This window comes from Malus sylvestris, chromosome 11 (assembly GCF_916048215.2).
Source record: "Malus sylvestris chromosome 11, drMalSylv7.2, whole genome shotgun sequence".
In the NCBI taxonomy this organism is placed as follows: Eukaryota; Viridiplantae; Streptophyta; class Magnoliopsida; order Rosales; family Rosaceae; genus Malus; species Malus sylvestris.
Window position 1 is genome coordinate 756,843 of NC_062270.1, and position 18,135 is coordinate 774,977.

General features: G+C 37.5%; 3 protein-coding genes across 3 annotated transcripts; 2 read left to right on the forward strand and 1 right to left on the reverse strand.

Moving 5' to 3' along the window:
• The first annotated feature begins 405 nt into the window (after nt 1-405).
• LOC126590835 (phytoene synthase 2, chloroplastic-like) lies at nt 406-3,026 on the forward strand. Its single transcript, XM_050256345.1, has 6 exons — nt 406-763; nt 925-975; nt 1,253-1,425; nt 1,523-1,758; nt 1,916-2,108; nt 2,658-3,026. The coding sequence occupies exons 1-6, from the start codon at nt 433-435 to the stop codon at nt 2,820-2,822; spliced, it is 1,149 nt and encodes a 382-aa protein (XP_050112302.1). The 5' UTR covers nt 406-432; the 3' UTR covers nt 2,823-3,026.
• Nucleotides 3,027-3,977: 951 nt separating this feature from the next.
• Nucleotides 3,978-9,332, reverse strand: LOC126590157 (serine/threonine-protein phosphatase PP2A catalytic subunit-like). The gene is made up of 11 exons (XM_050255688.1): nt 9,004-9,332; nt 7,796-7,852; nt 7,581-7,664; nt 7,342-7,413; nt 6,681-6,752; nt 6,438-6,478; nt 5,697-5,763; nt 5,113-5,304; nt 4,903-4,992; nt 4,715-4,822; nt 3,978-4,512 (listed from the first exon to the last, which is right to left on the reverse strand). Exons 1-11 carry the CDS (start codon nt 9,088-9,090, stop codon nt 4,447-4,449), a joined length of 936 nt encoding a protein of 311 aa, XP_050111645.1. The 5' UTR covers nt 9,091-9,332; the 3' UTR covers nt 3,978-4,446.
• Nucleotides 9,333-13,012: 3,680 nt separating this feature from the next.
• On the forward strand, nt 13,013-17,865 carry LOC126589857 (DEAD-box ATP-dependent RNA helicase 37-like). The gene is made up of 7 exons (XM_050255292.1): nt 13,013-13,160; nt 13,554-14,449; nt 14,537-14,620; nt 15,233-15,475; nt 15,602-15,769; nt 15,946-16,059; nt 16,843-17,865. Exons 2-7 carry the CDS (start codon nt 13,700-13,702, stop codon nt 17,341-17,343), a joined length of 1,860 nt encoding a protein of 619 aa, XP_050111249.1. The 5' UTR covers nt 13,013-13,160; nt 13,554-13,699; the 3' UTR covers nt 17,344-17,865.
• Nucleotides 17,866-18,135: the final 270 nt, after the last annotated feature.

The following is an 18,135-nucleotide window of genomic DNA, read 5'->3' on the forward strand; positions in this document are numbered from 1 at the left end:
ATGCAATTCACCACTTGCTACATAACATGATTTAGAGCAAATTTTTTATTTGTTTAGTGCCCTCTAATTTGTAAAAATATTCTATTTCACTAGAGGGACACTAAACCGACAATAAAATAGCACTAAAAATTTTACTGCATGTTAGTGTCCCTATAGTGCAAACCTTCAGAAACACGTTTTGGATTTTCGATTTACTACAAACAAGAAGCGTTTGGGAAGAAAGTGAGGTGAAAATGTCTTGACTTTTAATCCAAGATTTGGCTTGTTTTACCCGTGGGCATTTCTGCAGTACATTCAACTTTTTTTAAAATCCTAGCTACAGTGATGTTACATCATGAAAGAGAGAGGGATATCTATTTAAATGCAGGTCTTCCATTTCACATTTCTATCTTACTCTCTAGACCCTTTTGAAAAGAAGTGAAAAACTTCCAAATGTGTTCCACACTTTCCTTCGCAGGAAAGACTTACATTGGAGAGAGCAATGAAAGAATTCGGTGTCGAAAATCTATGGTCACAGCAGCAAAAGCTCAAGTGATTACAGCTCCCAAGCAAAGAAGCAGGCCTTTTTTTCCTCAGCTTTCAATTCAAGGCATTCCTCTTGCTGATTTACACGTGCAAGAAATCGTTCAAAGGCAGTCTCAGACTTATAGTGTGGACGGGGAAGGCGGCCGGCGCAGGCCGCAGTTTAACCCTAGCTTTCTTGAAGAAGCATATGAGAGGTGCAAGAACCTTTGTGCAGAATATGCCAAGACATTCTATCTAGGTAAAACTTCATTACCCTTGTTTCTTTCTCCATCAAATTTTTTAACTGCATTCCAAAGCATTAACTTTATGATATTTTGCTTGCCACGCTACTGAATTCAAAATAATGATCAATTTTTTCATGACTATGAGATTTAATTCTGGTGCACTCTCTTGATGCAGGCACTTTACTTATGACAGAAGAACGTCAAAAGGCGATATGGGCAATCTATGGTGAGAATTCAACTCTCTATGTTCATGTAGTATCACATGGTAGATATTATTTAGGCCAGTTGATCAAAGCAATATGCCATTTGCAATCGAGCTTGAATTCTCGTCTTGCATATTACATTATTTTAGAGTATCACTTTGTTAAAAGAAAAGTGGTGTTATACAACTTAACATAATTGGAAGAAAAATCATGTTCATAAAGTTGCCACACAAGAAATCATTCTTTGTCAAAATAAATTTTGAATGATTATAATGTGATCTTTTGAAAAATGAAATGCAGTTTGGTGTAGGAGGACAGATGAACTGGTGGACGGCCCGAATTCCGGCTACATGACCTCAGAAGTTCTTGATAGATGGGAACAAAGATTGGAAGACATTTTCGAAGGACGGCCTTATGACATGCTTGATGCTGCATTGACTCATACTGTTTCCAATTTCCCCTTAGACATCAAGGTGCTTATAAAATATATAATTTAGTTCACTAAACTTATGATCATTTGCTGCTCATCAAATTTTTTATCTCATGAACTCACCTTCCTGTGACCAAAAGCCTTTTAGGGACATGATCGAGGGTATGAGAACGGACATAGTAAAATGTCGATACCAAAATTTTCAAGAGCTCTATCTTTACTGCTACTACGTGGCAGGGACGGTTGGCCTAATGAGTGTTCCTGTAATGGGAATTGCACCAGATTCTTTGATTTCTGCACAACGTACATATGATTCTGCATTATATTTGGGCATAGGAAACCAACTCACAAACATCCTTAGAGATGTTGGAGAGGAGTAAGTTTCTTTGATATGTACTAATTGCTCATTTCTAAGCTCCTCATTGTCAAACATGAGTTAGGCTAGTTGACTAGGGTAATGTGTTTGATCTCTCACACACAAGTTTGAGCGCACATCGCCTTTGATCTGATTTTTAATTCTATTGTTGTTTTAGTGCAATGAGAGGGAGAGTTTATCTTCCCCAAGACGAGCTTGCACAGTTTGGGTTATGCGATAACGATGTTTTTTCAAGAAAGGTGACTGATCAATGGAGAGCGTTCATGAAAGAACAAATTGCAAGAGCAAGGTTTTATTTCAACCTAGCAGAAGAAGGAGCTTCTCAGCTTGATAAGGCCAGCCGTTGGCCGGTATATACCTCTTTCTAAAATTTTATTAAGTAATTTTGTTCCATTACCAACATCATTGATGTCAGGGATGAAAAAGAAATTGATCCATCGCTTGTTTGAGACTTTTTTGGAAGGGCTAAAAGCGTTTGCTAACAATCAAAAGTGTTTCTGATTATATTTTGTAGAAAAACAAGTGCTTTTGTTCATAGAAGAGCTTGGTGGGTCTTAAAATTGTTAGGTGCTTCTTCAGAAAGCACTTTTCGGTATTTATCTAGGAAGCACTTAGACTTTTAATTATGAATTTAACGTGTTTCTAGCATAGAACTTCTAATAAAAGTGCTTCCTGCAGAAGCAATTCCAAATGGTTAGAAAACAAAACATTCTACTTCATAGGATATATAAACTAATAGAATATTCAAATACAAACAACAATACGAATCTGTTGTTGTTGTTGTCCCTTTGTCGTAGTTTTACCTGTTTATTCATCAACCATACACGTTCTTGTCATTCATGATAGTTTAGAGATTGTCACCCTTTTTCTTTATCTAATGATCTGCTGTAATTTTGCAGGTATGGTCATCGTTACTGATATATCGAAACATACTGGACGCGATCGAAGACAACGATTACGATAACTTGACAAAGAGAGCATACGTAAAGAGAGCCAAGAAACTTCTCATGCTGCCTTTGGCATACACAAGATCTCTATCAACACATACTTTGATGTCCCAATAACAAAAACACGAAGTTATACATCAAATTACTTAGACATGTTTTGTGCATGATTGAGCTATGTATAAATCGTGTACATTTTTGCTCGTTATAAATTTCAGAAGACTTATAGCTCAAGTAGTTAAGAGCGTTTACTGTATGTAGACTGTATCAATTGAAGAATTCACATTCATAACAAAATTGCAAATAATGATTGTTGGAACTTTCTTTCTCTTTGTACCTCATCTCGATAGAATCTCTCTAGTCCAAAGCAAATGACATTAAACTTTTAGCTCATCCAAATAGACTTTCGTTTTCTTGTCTAAAACAACAAACCAACTCTCTCTCTTGTCTAAGGCGAAGAATATAGTAGCTAATATGCTAGAGCAAAAAGTAATATAGAATATTATCTGTATTAATAAACTGAGGCATTCTCTTGTCGAAAGAAAATAATAGCTCATCTAAATAGACTCCCATCTAAAGGAATTTTTTCTCTCTTGGCCAATGCCATTATCATTTTTTACCGAGTTTTGGGAAGTTTGCCTTCCGATTAGCGAAACATAATTGGAATCTTCAAATGTCCCTCCTTTTGATTTATTTAATTCAAATAGTAGAATTAAAAGAAGCGCCTTCTTTGATTTATTCAATTCAAACGTTAAAATCAAACGGAATTGTGCACCGAAGAAATGGATGTGGAGAAATCAATTTCGCTATATCAAGTATATTCTCTCTCATTACCTTATCCATGTAATGACCAAAAGACTGTCTAAGAACTTGTTTAAATGGAGGTTTTTTTAGTCAAAATAGTCCCTAAAATTATCATAATTCCTCACTTTAATCTCTAAGATTTAAACTTGATAAATGTGATTTTTAAAATTATCCACCATCAATTATTTAGATAATTCTGCAAAAATATTCCATTAAATTGAAGAAACCACCTCCACTTCAATTCAAGTGGAGGGTTATGCTAATCTCAAGATCAAAGTAAGAAATTATACCAATCTCAGAAATCATTTTGACTGAAAGGCTTCAAATGTATTGATTACAATATCTGTTAACATCTAAGAAGAGCCAATTGCAACTAGTTTGATCGCAGGAGACCAAAAAATTCATGTCAAAGTCTACAACAGAGCCAAACAAAAAATAGATTCGTGTAGGGGAAATCAACAAGACTATCAATTGGACTATGACAAAAACAAAATTTAAAATAAACCTATTGGAACATTGAGAATTCATTAATTAAGGGGAAAACTTATAAAAAATTAAAAATTAAAAAAGCACCCATCGTAGGAAATGAGCTGATCATCCCTCTACAAATCACCAACCCCCCAAAAATACCATCCTTCTACAGAAAAGTTAAATTTAAAAAAAAAAAAATTTAAAAATCAAAACAGAAGATGCCACATTGTTTGCTGGAAATGGTACATATGCTGCAACAGCGTCGCCACTTCCGCGGCTTCCTTTCACAGAGACTCGTGCGCCATCCAAGGAAGCCTCACCTGCCAATCCTACATGATTTTTTTTCCCAAACCGACCACCACCACTGTTGTGTAATTCATAATCTTAAATTTAAAGAAGAGCCCTCGATACGGAGACCTTGCAGGCAGCAGCAGCAGCAGGTACTTCAGCAACTGATTCGTCAGTTTCATTATAGGAAGTAATCAGGTGTTCTTCGGGTCACATCTGGTTCTCCCCTCCTCGGAGCTGGCTCAAACTGAAATACAAGATAACAAAGTTTCAAACATTTCCCATGCAATTTGTGCAGGCATGCAACTTAATAGATCGCATGAACCCATATGAATAACCATTCACTGAACCATAACATATCATTTGTACTATTTGGCCATCATGTGTTTGCGATAGCAGAGAGAGTTGAGGAAGAGGAAGGGGGGTTTGGAGAGAAAGTAATGACCAACCTGAATGAATGTGTGACCTTTGCAGTCATCGACTTCCAAGATGGATGCCATATTTCCACAGCGATAACAATAATTGGGTGCACTAAATATAGTGACCACTTTTTGTTCCTGCCCAAAGGTAAACAAATTAATTACACAACTTTCATTTGCAAAATAAACACAGCCAAAGAATGAGGATAAATACTCACATGACCCCAGTTGTATCCTTCCATGACCAGCTGATGTGCTCTAGCAATCAACTTTAAGTTATTTGTATGATTAAACTGCTCAGATATGTCCTGTTAAAAACAACAAAAAGGAAGCAAATCAGCCTACACAGTCAGGAATCTAGAAGACTGGCCAACTGATTCAAACTATCAACCACAACAAAAAGTGAAATGAATAAATAGGTAAAGTACCTGGCCAAATGTATATCCAGCACCTCTCGGAGAGATACCCCAACCACAGCGATCATCAGGGTCAGACCATAAAAGATCACACATGGGACCCTCATGAGGAACCTCTTGTACACGGTCAAAATTACGTATGTTATCGAGGGTTTCAATGGATGGAGACAGCCCTCCATGCAAGCAGAATATTTCAGATTCAACCTTCAAACAAATAAAAGAATATATGTCAACACTTGGAAACAGAATTATTCACCCACACCTAAGACTAAAAACAATATATATAACAAAAGATGCAGAGTAGATCAATGTGTCACGTGGTGGTACAAGTAATAGCAGTTTACAGTCAAGCTGCAGCGCAACATGATTGACGAAGGCATTTAGAAAAGGAACTGCAGGTTCTCATGCAATTAACTGGTAGCAATGCACTAGAAGGTTGCACCCAGAAATTTTGAGGGTGCTTATTTTCAATAGAAACAATAAAAAGAATGTTCATGGTCATGCAGACGGCTAACTTAAACAAAGTGCAGGCACTGGCTCACTATCTACAAAGACCATTTAAGCATCATAATTATGTCACATATAACTATACTAACCAATGCTGTGAGCGGGAAATAGTCAAATAAATCTGTAAAGATCTTCCAAACATTGGCATTACCATACCTGCAAAGAGAAAAAGAACGGGTCACTTTACAAGCTTGACCAAGACGATAAATCAGGGAATGAGAAGCGTGAAGCAGGAAGACAAAACTAGGTGACTGATCACCAGTCAATGCAAGGGCATAAGCAAATAATCAAGAGCAACAGTAAGTTGAATTCTTTAAGGTAATACACTTCTGAAATAATATTGATTTGGTGGTGCACCCCAAGGATTTGATTCACACTAGTGTGATCATCTTTAATTCCTGATTCATATTATACTCTTTTAAGCAGTAAAAGAAGTATGTGAATATGATATGTGCAGATTATGTTGTAGAATAGCAATTGCAGCTGCAAATATACTATATAATTGTGTTCATGAATATGCATACCTACATTCATGAGTGTACAAATATATGCACAATAGCTCATCGGCCACTCATACAACATCCATCAAACTTAAAAGGCAACGTCCACAGGTGCAATTAAAGTTTTTCTTCAATTGATGCACACTGACTTCTATATACTGAAAATTTTCTAAGGAAAACTAAACATAAAGAACACCTTTACATGTATATATTTTTTAGGCCTGAACAAAGGCAAATGTAAAATGGAGTTCTTCTAGAAGTCACAAGCCACACATAAATCTTAGTTGTATAAAAATTGACCCACAAAACAAATGATGTTAAGAAACTCACTTCCGTAGGCACTCATCATAAAAACCATAAACTTGAGTAATCTGCATAGGAGTAAAATAAAGCCACAATCAAATACCACACATGCAATTAGTACCAAACTGATATGAACAATAATGCAATAACTAACGTAGGGAGGGGGAGTGATGCAGGAGCATCTACAAGGCTCTCCAATACTAATTGGCCATGCTAGTAGAAGCTACTGCATCAAGGGAGAGAGAGAGAGAGACCAGAAGTTAAAAATACCTGACGGCTTTCATGGTTTCCTCTTAGGATAGTAATACGCTGATGATAACGCACCTTCAAGGCCACAAGGAGCTGAATAAAAATGATAAAGAAGTTAGTATCATAATGATATACATCAAGAGTGCCAAAAGGGAAGATGAAGCATCCACTTTTTTTCCCCAAAATTCCCATCATAAGAACATTAAGTAGTAAAGTGCAATATAGCTTATACCCAATCTCATTATCTTTATGTGTACTACCCTTTTTTCAGTCTCCCCCGCTAGCAAAAAATCAAGGGGTCTCAGAGGTTGAGACAAATCAGGTTTCTGAGTATTTTACTACCTAACCTGACCTAATAAAGTTGCAACGCATACCAACCAAAACTGGCTGACAATAGGGTTGATATACAACCTTGGAAGCTTGCAAGCTCTATCATATCCCGACCAAACTATTTCATTATGGCTCATGTTCAACATGTATCCAACTCTCAAAAGTAAAACTTTAAGGTCTTACATTAGGAATTGAAAATTTAATTGTATTGATCACAACCCTAACTAATCAAACCAAATCATTGCCCAGAGTTTCCAAAATACCTTTTATCTTAGTGCCAGAGGAGAACCCTAAAGTTATAGTTTAACTAATTGAAAGATAAGAAGTAGAAATAAAAATACTCAATACTTACAGTCACTGTTTCAACTGAATAATAGCCACGGTCCACATAATCTCCCATAAACAAATAGTTTGTATCTGGGCACTGCAAAAAACAATTGCAACAGGAAATTAATGTTATTTTTGGAAAGTGAAACATCCAACAGAACAAACCAGAAAACTACAAATTAAGAAAGAGAAAACATCACCAATAAGTAGCAACCAATTAAAGAACACATACGATAAATTAAATAGCCCAAATCAGAACAATACCTTTCCTCCAATGCGGAAAAGCTCCGCCAGATCATGGAATTGTCCATGAATATCACCACAGATAGTTACAGGGCTTTTTACAGGCTGCAACACATAAAACCCAAAATGGTTATTCATTTACCTCATGACATGCCCAAATCATTATAGGTCCAAAACCTGTATGAAACAGTACAAAGAAAGACATGAAACAGAAACTTGCAACTAAAATGGCCCACCTGGACATTGCTTTCTTCCATTAATATTTCCTTGGCCTTCTCGCAGAGCACCCTTACCTATATTAAACAACAAATTAAGATGAAAATTATTGACATCATTGAATGAAAAAGAAACTCCAAATAAACCATAATATAAAATGGTCCTTTAACAAACATTAAATTGAACATGCTTGCACTTTCAATAACAGCTCATTAGCGCTTTCAAAAAGCAAATATTTTGGTCTTATTACGTATAATATTGTATAGGCTGGTGTACCATAGAACATAGCCAACGTTCTGAAATCCAAGAAGCACCATAGCAACTCAGTTTCGAAGCTAACACTCTTATAAAGTACGCTATCAGCCTAGCATACCCACACAACCCTTCATCCATCCCCAAGAAATATTGATATGCTTACATGCACTATAAAGCATATACGCAGCGGGCAGATTATTCGGCAAATCAAAAGTTGTATAGCGTTTCCTCCAACAATGGAACATAAACTAAGGAGGTTTAACATTACTGATTTCAGTACTGTCCAAATAAGGGAGAATTCAAGGTATCTCCTTAACAATGTATTACAATGTGCACATTTAGCCAAAACCAGACTCAAATACTGCGCTCCACAAAGTCTCTGTTTATTATAACTCCGCAAAGGTCTATAAATCTGTTGAAAGATTCAGTTTTATGGCCTTGGTCAGACACCCAAAATTCGTTTTTTCTGTTCACAAATCCCAAAGGCGGAAACCCGCAGTGTCACAGAAAATAGGATCTGACCACATTGCCAATACCCAATCCTAACAGCAGAACAAATCATTATAACCACCAAGTTCATGCATTTCCTTAGAATTTTTAACCCAGTGGTAAATCCAATAAAAGATCGAAAACCCACACAAGTGAATCAAAACATTAATCAATGGATCCCCAAACTATAAGAAATCACAGCCTTGGATCGGCCCCATACGAACCCTAATTCAGCAAAATTCAATTTACAGATCACGCACACAGTTACAAACAAAGAAATGCACCACATTTCTCGATCTGCCCCACTCAAGCCATAACATTTCAGAACCCGATCCGTCTCATTTCCCAAAATTCAACACAAAATCTTCCCAAAAACTCATTCAAACAAAAATTAAATTAAAAAAAAAAGGAAAGAAAAAGAAATGGACTAAATTTAAAATTAAAATTAAAATAGATAAAATTGAAAAGTTAGAGGCTTGGTTACCTCTTGCTCGGACAAGGGCTTGCACTGCATGAGTTGAGCAATCTGCTCATCCAGATTCCCATGGGAGTTCGAAGGGATCGAATCCATCCTCTTCCTCTTCCTCTTCCCCCGAAACGCACCGTGTTTCGCAAATCAAGATGCCCCTCCGAAACCCAAACCCTAGATCTGCAGGAAACCCTAGATTTCTCCTCCTCTTCTTCTTCTTCGTTTTCTTCGAGCCACTCAGAGATAGAGAGAGAGAGAGAGAGAGAGAGAGAGGGCGGTGGTGGAGAAATCAGAGGCTTTTTAGTTCTTTTGAATTTTTCTTTTTTCTTTTGTTTTGTTTTATTTTTTTGGGGTCTCGGGAGTTTAAAACGATAAAATGGGGAGTGTGGAGTGGTACGCGCGTGGGATGATTGGACCCGTGCATGGCTTTTGCACCGGGAGTGGGAGGTTTTTGATTGGGCGGTCGTAACACTTGGTTTTAAGAGCGCGTGAGAGACAAAGGTATTTGTGTCGTTATTTGAGATTGTGGATGTAAATAATGGATCGCCGATGGCTCCAGATGTTTTCTAACATATCAGGAGAGTGCGACTCTTAACACTCATCCAAATTTGTTGGTATGTAAGCAATTTTATTGACGTAGATGACGAGTTTAATATAAAATTATTATGGTTAACATATTATGAATAATGTGTTGAGGAATTAATGATCGATCGAGAAAAAATGTTATGGTTTTAGTTGTCATTGACCTTTGTCATTACGGATGACATCGAGCGTTTAGCAACTCAATTTTCCATTTTCAATTTTCATGCATTTTGTTTTGTTTCAGTCCTATAAATTGTAATAAAGTAGCTCATCAATTGGTTATATATGCTTTAAGCATGATATAGGACGGAAGTATAGCTAGATGGAGGAATAGAGATTTTTTAAAGTGTCGAAAATAAAACTCGATATATTGAAAATTTTCTCGTAAAAGGGGTTCTTTCATTGCTTACGGGTTGATCTTTGTATTTGATTTAATTTATTCCATCGAATAAGAAAAAAAAAAAGGTTTGAGATGCATCTAGGATTTATCTGCACATACTTTGTAAATTTTATCTCCCTACGTAAACTAAGGAAGCCAAACTTAAAAACCTAATCGTCGTGGCTCGAGATGTTGAGCTGATATATTTGACTTGAGCTCAAAATTAAGCTTGTGACTCGTGACATGGATTAGGGAAGCCAAATTTAAGACTCAAAACTTAAAACCTTTACATAAAATTCAAGGGAACTTTAACGAAAAACTCCCGGTACTGTTTATTTTAACGAAAAATCATATTTTTACAGTAAAAAGTCAATCCTATTACTATTCATTTTACATTTTTTTTGTCATTATGGTTAAAACTCAAAGTTTTCAAGTCATTTTCATTAGTTTTTCTAAAAATCAATAGCTTAACCCTAACCCTTAAAGCAACGACGAATTTAGTCTAGTCTTTCATATTTTAGAGTCCCCATAGCTTAAAGTTTTATGAATCCGGATCCTGGACGGATTTTTTTTGTGAGGATTATGGGGATCCGTGAAAAATGTCCGTTTATTGTACATCATGCCGTCAAAAACTATTTAAAATATTTTTATTTAAAATTAAATACAAACAGTACATGACAAAAACTAACCACATGTTGTACGATGAACAGATACAATTTACAGATCTCCATAATCTTCATAAAAAAAATCCGGAGAGGATTGGAAGTGTTACAACACAATAATTGTACAAGTTTTATACATGATACATACTCCAAAGGAGATTTCGAGGTCGGGGGCCAAAACAGCTTCATGTCTGTATGGCTCTCTGCCTTTCGAACCATGAACATAAGATCCCAACTCTACCCTGAACTTGCGTACCATCATGAGTTGGAATTGAGCAACGGATGATTTTAGTCTTATGAGCATAATTATCAAAAGGATTATATTAGTATGAAGGGTTTAACTTCTAACTTCTACATCATCTGCCTGACCCACAATATTTGGGGAGCGAGAAGGTCTAGCATTTGCTAAGTGGGTACTATGGAAGAGAGTCAAACCTCAGACAATTTGAGAGCAAAAACCAAAGACCTGATTGCTAGGCCAACAACTCTTAGGTGGGTGGAGCTTATTCTCAAACAATGTTTTACATCATCATACGTCCCTTAATCCAATAGATTGTGTTGTTAGTATTTCTCATATTCAAAAACAATTTCATTTATATTACCAAAACACATTTCCAATATAAGAAATACTAATAATACAATCTAGATTTAGGGACGTATCATGATGCAAAATGACCTGTTCTTTTTTAGTTGAAGACTTTACACTTGACAACTAATCCACATTGCTATTTAAGAATCTTGACAAATGACTTTGAGTTCGGTTTCATGCATTAAGGTAATAGCTATTGTGATATTTGTATTAGAAAATTGAAGTGTTAGATAATATTAAATCATGGATGGTTGTTGCGTTGGGTCTTCGAGTTCAGTCTCGAGCATCAATTTCTTACGTCTAGTCGTAGGCGTTGGGGCTCCGTTTTGCTCGTTGGTTACGTATGGGTGCACGTCTATGAGGTCGTTTGCCAGCATTAGATCACCAAGTCCAATCTAGGGTGAGAATTGAGCTCTCATGACACACGTTGATCCCAGCGTTGTAGGTGCCATGTCTCCAAGTCCTACGCATCAGGTTATAGGTATGGTTCGCCACCCCAAAAGTCAAATTCAGACCACAAATCTTCAGTCTAAATTTGTGAGAGATAGCTAAATTTAGAGTTCATTTGAAATTACTTTGAAAATGGTTGAAAATGCTTTTAGTGAAACTATTTTCGAAACCAATATTTAGTAAAAATGTAAGCAAATGTTTTCTTTGAGAGTATTTTTAGTCACTTTAAAAACAATTTCAATCGAGTTCTTATAGGTTCAATTTCAAACACCAAACTCAAATTTACGACATCTATGTTGGTCAGAGTATTGATGTTCGGCGGCCGAGTCACGAGCTCCTATGCACCGGGGCGGGGTTCGAATTGTATGAATCCCGATGCCGGATCAATTGTATTATTTTTGGCTTAAGTTGAATTTTGAAGTTCCCTTACCTTACAACACACTCTTGATGGTTACTAACCCCACAAACAAGACTTTGGTTGCGTATCCGTTGGGCACACTATGATGAAATGACAAAAGGCCCATATGTAATTTCCAATACGCATGTAATTACGAAGATTCGCGCAAAAAATGACCATAAATAAGGGATAAGTTGTGAGGTGTGGTGAAGGAAAATAGGATTGAATTGATAGATATTAGGAATTAGGATAGATGGTGAAGATATTAAGACCTCTCATTCCAATTCACCACCAACACGCCAGCCGCAATACTTGTTGGATATTCGGCTTCTCCTTCTCTTCTCCCATTTTTCCCTTTTATTTTCCTCCTAGTTTCAACAATAATTAAAAAAAAAAGACTCCTCCTCCTTTTAAAAAAAAGCAATAAAATAGGAAATAATAATTAAAAACCGTCGTGGATGTCACTCAATACTACTGTCTGTTAGTATTCTTCACTTGGAAATGAGAGATTTTATATTCGAATATCATAGATGTCCAATTCGATACCAAATTAGGTTGCTCATTGTGTGGTTTAACCAAATTCCCCTCCTTTTAGTGTAAAAACATTGATGTACTCAAAAGAAAAAAATCACCATGAGGTAGCTTAATGGTTGTGGATGAATTTCAAACCCGTATTTCACACGGCACACCTTAAGTTTGATTCACCATGAGGTGGCTTAATGGTTATGGATGAATTTCAGAGCTGTATTTCACACGGCATGTCTTAAGTTTCATTATTGACCATTTTTTTTGTCAAACTTGACCCTTATGAATCACACAATGATAGTGGTTGAAATAACTTTGTGAATCTTTCTTGCATTTGAAAAAGTAGACTGTTGATGTAAAGTCACTTCTCAAAAAAAAAAAAAAACTAAAATAAATAATTTTATTTTTTAAGAGAGAGAGAGAGAGAAAGGGAACGGCTTTTGGGTTAAGATATTTTTGTCTGCGTGCTGCACCAACAAAACATTAGGGTTTTCTTCTCTCTCAGTTCTTTTTCCTTATTCTCTCCTTCTTCCAACCTCCCGTCGTCTTCACGTCCGCGCTACTGCTTCAGGGTTTTGCATCGTACAGGTCTCTCTCTCTCTACTTATCTCTCTCTACATATATATATTTATATTTCTCTCTCTACTGTGCATGTCAATCTCTTGCCTTGCATTAGCATCGATTCTGCGGCTCTGCTGTTTTCATTGCATTATAGATCGGGGATTGTTCGTCTCCAATTGCTTTTGATTCGGTTCTGTTTGGTTGCCGGGAAAATTTTATCAAAGGGGAAGAGAAAGTGAGGGAAAATTTTATTAATTAGGTTGAGTGGTGAAATGGGTTTTCTTTTTTGGTGATTTTGGGTGCATTCTTGTTGAGTTGTTGGTTTTGTGTTTGGTGATTATTCCTTTTGCATATTTGAATTGATAATTCTGTAAAGTTTTTTGCTTGTTAATTTTTTCTTACTTGTGTTTACTTGTTCAGGGTTTTATCGTCTGCGTTGATTGGACTTTGTTGGAACTGTAATTGAATTAGTGATTCAATTGGTGGAGAATTTTGAAGTGGGTTCAAAGATTATATATTTTTTAAGGCTATTTTGGAGTGATAATTTTGTCCTAGTTGTATCAACTATGCGCACTTCATGGGCAGATTTGGCTGCAAATTCTGCAGCTGAGAATGTAGGTTCTGGCTCGTCTGGCAATGCTGGTTCAGGAAACTCTGCTGCTTCTGCTCCTAATCGATCCACCTACGTCCCCCCACATCTCCGTAACCGTCCACCTTCCTCGGACCCACCTGCTCCAAGCTACACTGGGCCTGCCAATGATCGAGGTGGCCCAGGTGCGTTCAGTGCACCTCGTTGGGGTGGTCCCAGAAATGACAACACTCGAACTGGATATGGTGGTAATGCTGGTCGCGGTGGTGGTTGGGGAAGCAGAAGTGGTGGTTGGGATGGGAGGGCACGAGAAGTGAACCCCTTTGGAGATGATGACGAAACAGTGCAGCCGTTTAGTGAGCAAGAGAACGGTGGTATTAACTTTGATGCGTATGAAGATATACCGGTTGAGACAAGTGGAGACAATGTTCCCCCTCCCGTGATTACCTTTGCAGATATTGACTTGGGTGACGCACTTAATAAAAATATTCAGAGGTGCAAATATGTGAAACCCACACCTGTGCAGCGTCATGCCATTCCTATCTCCCTTGCAGGCCGAGACTTGATGGCATGTGCCCAAACTGGTTCTGGAAAGACAGCTGCTTTCTGTTTCCCAATCATCAGTGGAATCATGAAGGGACAACCTGCACAGAGACCACCCCGTGGTGCACATACAGTCTATCCGCTTGCTCTCATTCTATCTCCTACTAGGGAGCTTTCAATTCAAGTATGTATAAAAAAATTGTTTTCTCACTTTTGTACATGTCCTTGCAGGACACATGATCAAGATTGAAAATTTCCCTTTGTATTTCAGATTCATGAGGAAGCTCGAAAATTTTCATATCAAACAGGTGTTAGGGTGGTTGTTGCGTATGGAGGAGCACCAATTAACCAGCAGGTTTGTCATCCTTTTATTTTATTCTGTTGACTTGGTTTTTTGCCCCACGTTGAATTGGCTTTGCCCTCATGTACTGTTCTGTAATTGTTGACTTTTTGTTGCTAATATATGTGAGAATGGTGTTTATATTGTCTAACTTATGAACTTTACAGTTTAGAACTTATGGTCTTATTTGCTTACAACTTTATTTACAAACTATGGTTGCGCCTTCTCTTTTTTTTTTTTTGTTTAAATGATAACCGAAAGAAATCACATGAAGTTCAATTTTGATATGCCATACTATTAAGGTTTCTATTTTGCATTTTGTAGCTGGGATTATATTCATGCATGAAAAATATTATAGCTTCACAGACTATGGATTTTGGACTGAACAGCGAGCTCAATTGTTCTTTGCTCATTGTATTTTATGTTGCATTGGGATTATCTAGGTATTTAAATTCAATAAGCAAAGTACTGGTTAGGCCTGCTTGGGAAATTTCTTTGTAGATATGGTTTTGGAGTTGGACTGGGACTGTTTTACTGGATCTTATTGCATCTTAATTTTCTTGTTTACTGAACTGGATTGTTATTTTTGAGATATATAGAAGATCTTGATCATGTATTTTTGGACAGCTACGGGAGCTTGAAAGAGGTGTTGATATTCTTGTGGCAACTCCTGGAAGACTGGTGGATATGCTGGAGAGAGCTAGGGTTTCGTTGCAGATGATTAGATATTTAGCCCTTGATGAGGCTGATCGAATGCTGGATATGGGTTTTGAACCACAAATAAGGAAAATTGTGCAGCAAATGGACATGCCTCCACCAGGTATGCGACAGACTATGCTATTCAGTGCCACTTTTCCGAAGGAAATACAGGTAATTTTTCTTTTTGTTGGAAAAAGTTTATAAATGCAAGACTTTCTTCATGGTTTTTGCAGACATTTTGCGAACTAAAACAGTATCACACTTTGTGTTTCACTTGTAACTTTGTTTTGCGTGCAGAGACTGGCCTCTGATTTTCTTGCAAAGTACATCTTTCTGGCAGTTGGAAGGGTGGGTTCTAGTACTGATTTGATTGTTCAAAGAGTGGAATTTGTTCATGAATCTGATAAAAGAAGTCACCTCATGGACCTTCTTCATGCACAGAGGGCCAATGGTGCACAGGGCAAGGTATTCTGGTGGTACTTCTTTTGAACTTTTTATATGCCTTTGATATGTTTGTTGGGTCGTCATGTAGCTCTACTTTAGCTATTAAAGTGAAAACTTTTACCAATTGGAAAATCCAAATTTGTGTGGTCCTGGATCTTCTTCATCCCCTTGCTGACCTTGTTTTTTTGATTTTGCAGCAAGCTCTGACATTAGTTTTTGTGGAGACAAAGAAGGGAGCTGATTCTCTTGAACATTGGCTGTGTATGAATGGTTTTCCTGCAACTACTATTCACGGTGACAGATCACAGCAGGTATGTGGCTTTTGCTATCTGGTTTCTATCATTCCCGGGGTACATGTCTTGATATACTGTTATGTATTTAACTTTAAGGGGAGTTACCTTGGTGTGTTTTTGTAATTGGTGCTATCACACCTCACTAATTTGGTTGGATAATATTTAAGTTATCAGACCCCGGCATCTTGTCATTGTAGAACAAACATGGACATTCTCACTCAGATCTTTGGAGTTAGTAGATTGTTCATGCTTGGGAATGTTGTGTTTATGGTTCTCCTTCCTGGACATTGAGATTCCAGTGAACATGAAGTAGCATGTTAGCTAATAATGGCAAGGTACATAACAAGAGGACTGTGAAATGCCTTGTTTGAATATCATCTTTTCCAGTGAACATGGGCTTGTTGGTGTTTATAAGCATGCATTGGTCCTTTTATTTTGGTATTGATCCATGTCGCATCACATTGTAGCACATGAGTTTTGGGTTTGGGACTTTTGTTGGTTTGTTGTCAAGTTCACACTGGGCAGTGATTGGAGATGCATTCTTCCTTATATATGTTGATATATGAATATGAATTGGGTGATAAAGTGGTGTGGAAAAGCTGTTATTAGGATATACACTGTTTAAATTTTCGGCTTAGAGGATAACTTAAATAATTTATATAATCAATTTGAGACTTAGGATTGGATGTTATGCCAGGGGCTTGAGGTCATATAGTAATTACGTTGTAGTGCATTGTTATAAGATTAATGTTTAAATTCTACCTTTTGTTTATATATTTGTTTATCTGTACTTTTGTGCAGGAAAGGGAACAAGCATTGAGGTCATTTAAAAGTGGCAACACTCCGATCTTGGTGGCTACTGATGTGGCCGCACGTGGGCTTGATATCCCTCATGTTGCGCATGTTGTGAACTTTGATCTTCCAAATGACATTGATGATTATGTCCACCGCATTGGTCGTACTGGACGAGCTGGGAAGTCTGGTTTGGCCACTGCCTTCTTTAATGAGAACAATTCGTCGCTCGCTAGGTCTTTGTCAGAATTGATGCAAGAATCAAATCAAGAAGTACCTGCTTGGCTGTCCCGGTACGCAGCTCGAGCTTCATTTGGTGGTGGGAGGAACCGTCGTTCTGGGGGAGGCCGGTTTGGTGGCCGTGACTTCCGAAGGGATTCCTCTTTCAACAGAGGTGGCAATGATTACTATAGTGGAGGCGGTGGAGGTAGCAGTGGTGGATATGGGGGTGCTTATGGTGGGTACAGTGGAGGAGGGTATGGTGCAGGGGTGGCCAGTGCGTGGGACTAACCGCTAACTCCTCAAAGCAGTTACAGTGTCTTAGGTAATGGATGCACACTTCTTTATAAGGTCATCATATTTTTGTTTCTGTAACGTTTGGTCTAAACAACCAGTGTTTTATACTGTCGGAAACGCTATGTTTGAGGGAGGGGGGACTTGTCTTTGGTATTGGTGCCACAGGAATAGAAGGTTTGTGTAATGTTAGTAGGTGTCGATTTAAAAGGTGCTAACAGAGTAGGGATTACTGTCATATTAGTTTATCTGGGCTCTTATTATATACTCTGGCGGCGCGTGAGTTTGGATGGGTTGTAGAATATGTAGCGGGAGACGGGAGAGGGTTTCTTTTCGGCCGCGTCTTTGTTCATCTCACAGGCATGTTCGTTTCAACCCAGTTTGTCGGGTTTATAGTGTTAAGAGGGTTCTTCTGTTCCTGCCATTTCTTTCCTCCTTTCACGGAGTTGAATACGCGGAGTTATAGGGCTTTTGTAATGTTTTGGTACTGACTGAAATAAATACAAAGCTCTTGGAAAACCAGATTTCTCCGATTTGAATGGGACCTTTCGGTACCAATCGGACAGGTTAAATCTTCGTTGCCAGTCATTGTTGAACGCGAAACGTTTGTTATTTTTATGCAAGCTTATGTTAATTCAGAAAGTCTGCAAAAAAATTCAGATCGGTCTTCTGTTGTTTTGGATGCATAGCCTCATATTGTACCTTAAGTTAACATCGATTTAATTTTGATGTGGTACTGAATGACATTTTAAAATAGCTATATATGGTGTGTGAGGGATTGATAGTTCA

What these genes read in the sequence shown, in the direction of transcription:
- LOC126590835 (XM_050256345.1), top strand. Translation starts at nt 433, where the DNA reads ATGTGTTCCACACTTTCCTTCGCAGGAAAGACTTACATTGGAGAGAGC. An exon ending in ATTTCCCCTTAGACATCAAG is followed by an intron (nt 1,426 to 1,522) that starts GTGCTTATAAAA and finishes TGTGACCAAAAG; the next exon opens with CCTTTTAGGGACATGATCGA. An exon ending in CTTAGAGATGTTGGAGAGGA is followed by an intron (nt 1,759 to 1,915) that starts GTAAGTTTCTTT and finishes TTGTTGTTTTAG; the next exon opens with TGCAATGAGAGGGAGAGTTT.
- LOC126590157 (XM_050255688.1), bottom strand. Translation starts at nt 9,090, where the DNA reads ATGGATTCGATCCCTTCGAACTCCCATGGGAATCTGGATGAGCAGATT. An exon ending in TTTTCCGCATTGGAGGAAAG is followed by an intron (nt 7,414 to 7,580) that starts GTATTGTTCTGA and finishes TGTTTTTTGCAG; the next exon opens with TGCCCAGATACAAACTATTT. An exon ending in AAGGATACAACTGGGGTCAT is followed by an intron (nt 4,823 to 4,902) that starts GTGAGTATTTAT and finishes ACCTTTGGGCAG; the next exon opens with GAACAAAAAGTGGTCACTAT.
- LOC126589857 (XM_050255292.1), top strand. Translation starts at nt 13,700, where the DNA reads ATGCGCACTTCATGGGCAGATTTGGCTGCAAATTCTGCAGCTGAGAAT. An exon ending in GAGCACCAATTAACCAGCAG is followed by an intron (nt 14,621 to 15,232) that starts GTTTGTCATCCT and finishes ATTTTTGGACAG; the next exon opens with CTACGGGAGCTTGAAAGAGG. An exon ending in ACGGTGACAGATCACAGCAG is followed by an intron (nt 16,060 to 16,842) that starts GTATGTGGCTTT and finishes ACTTTTGTGCAG; the next exon opens with GAAAGGGAACAAGCATTGAG.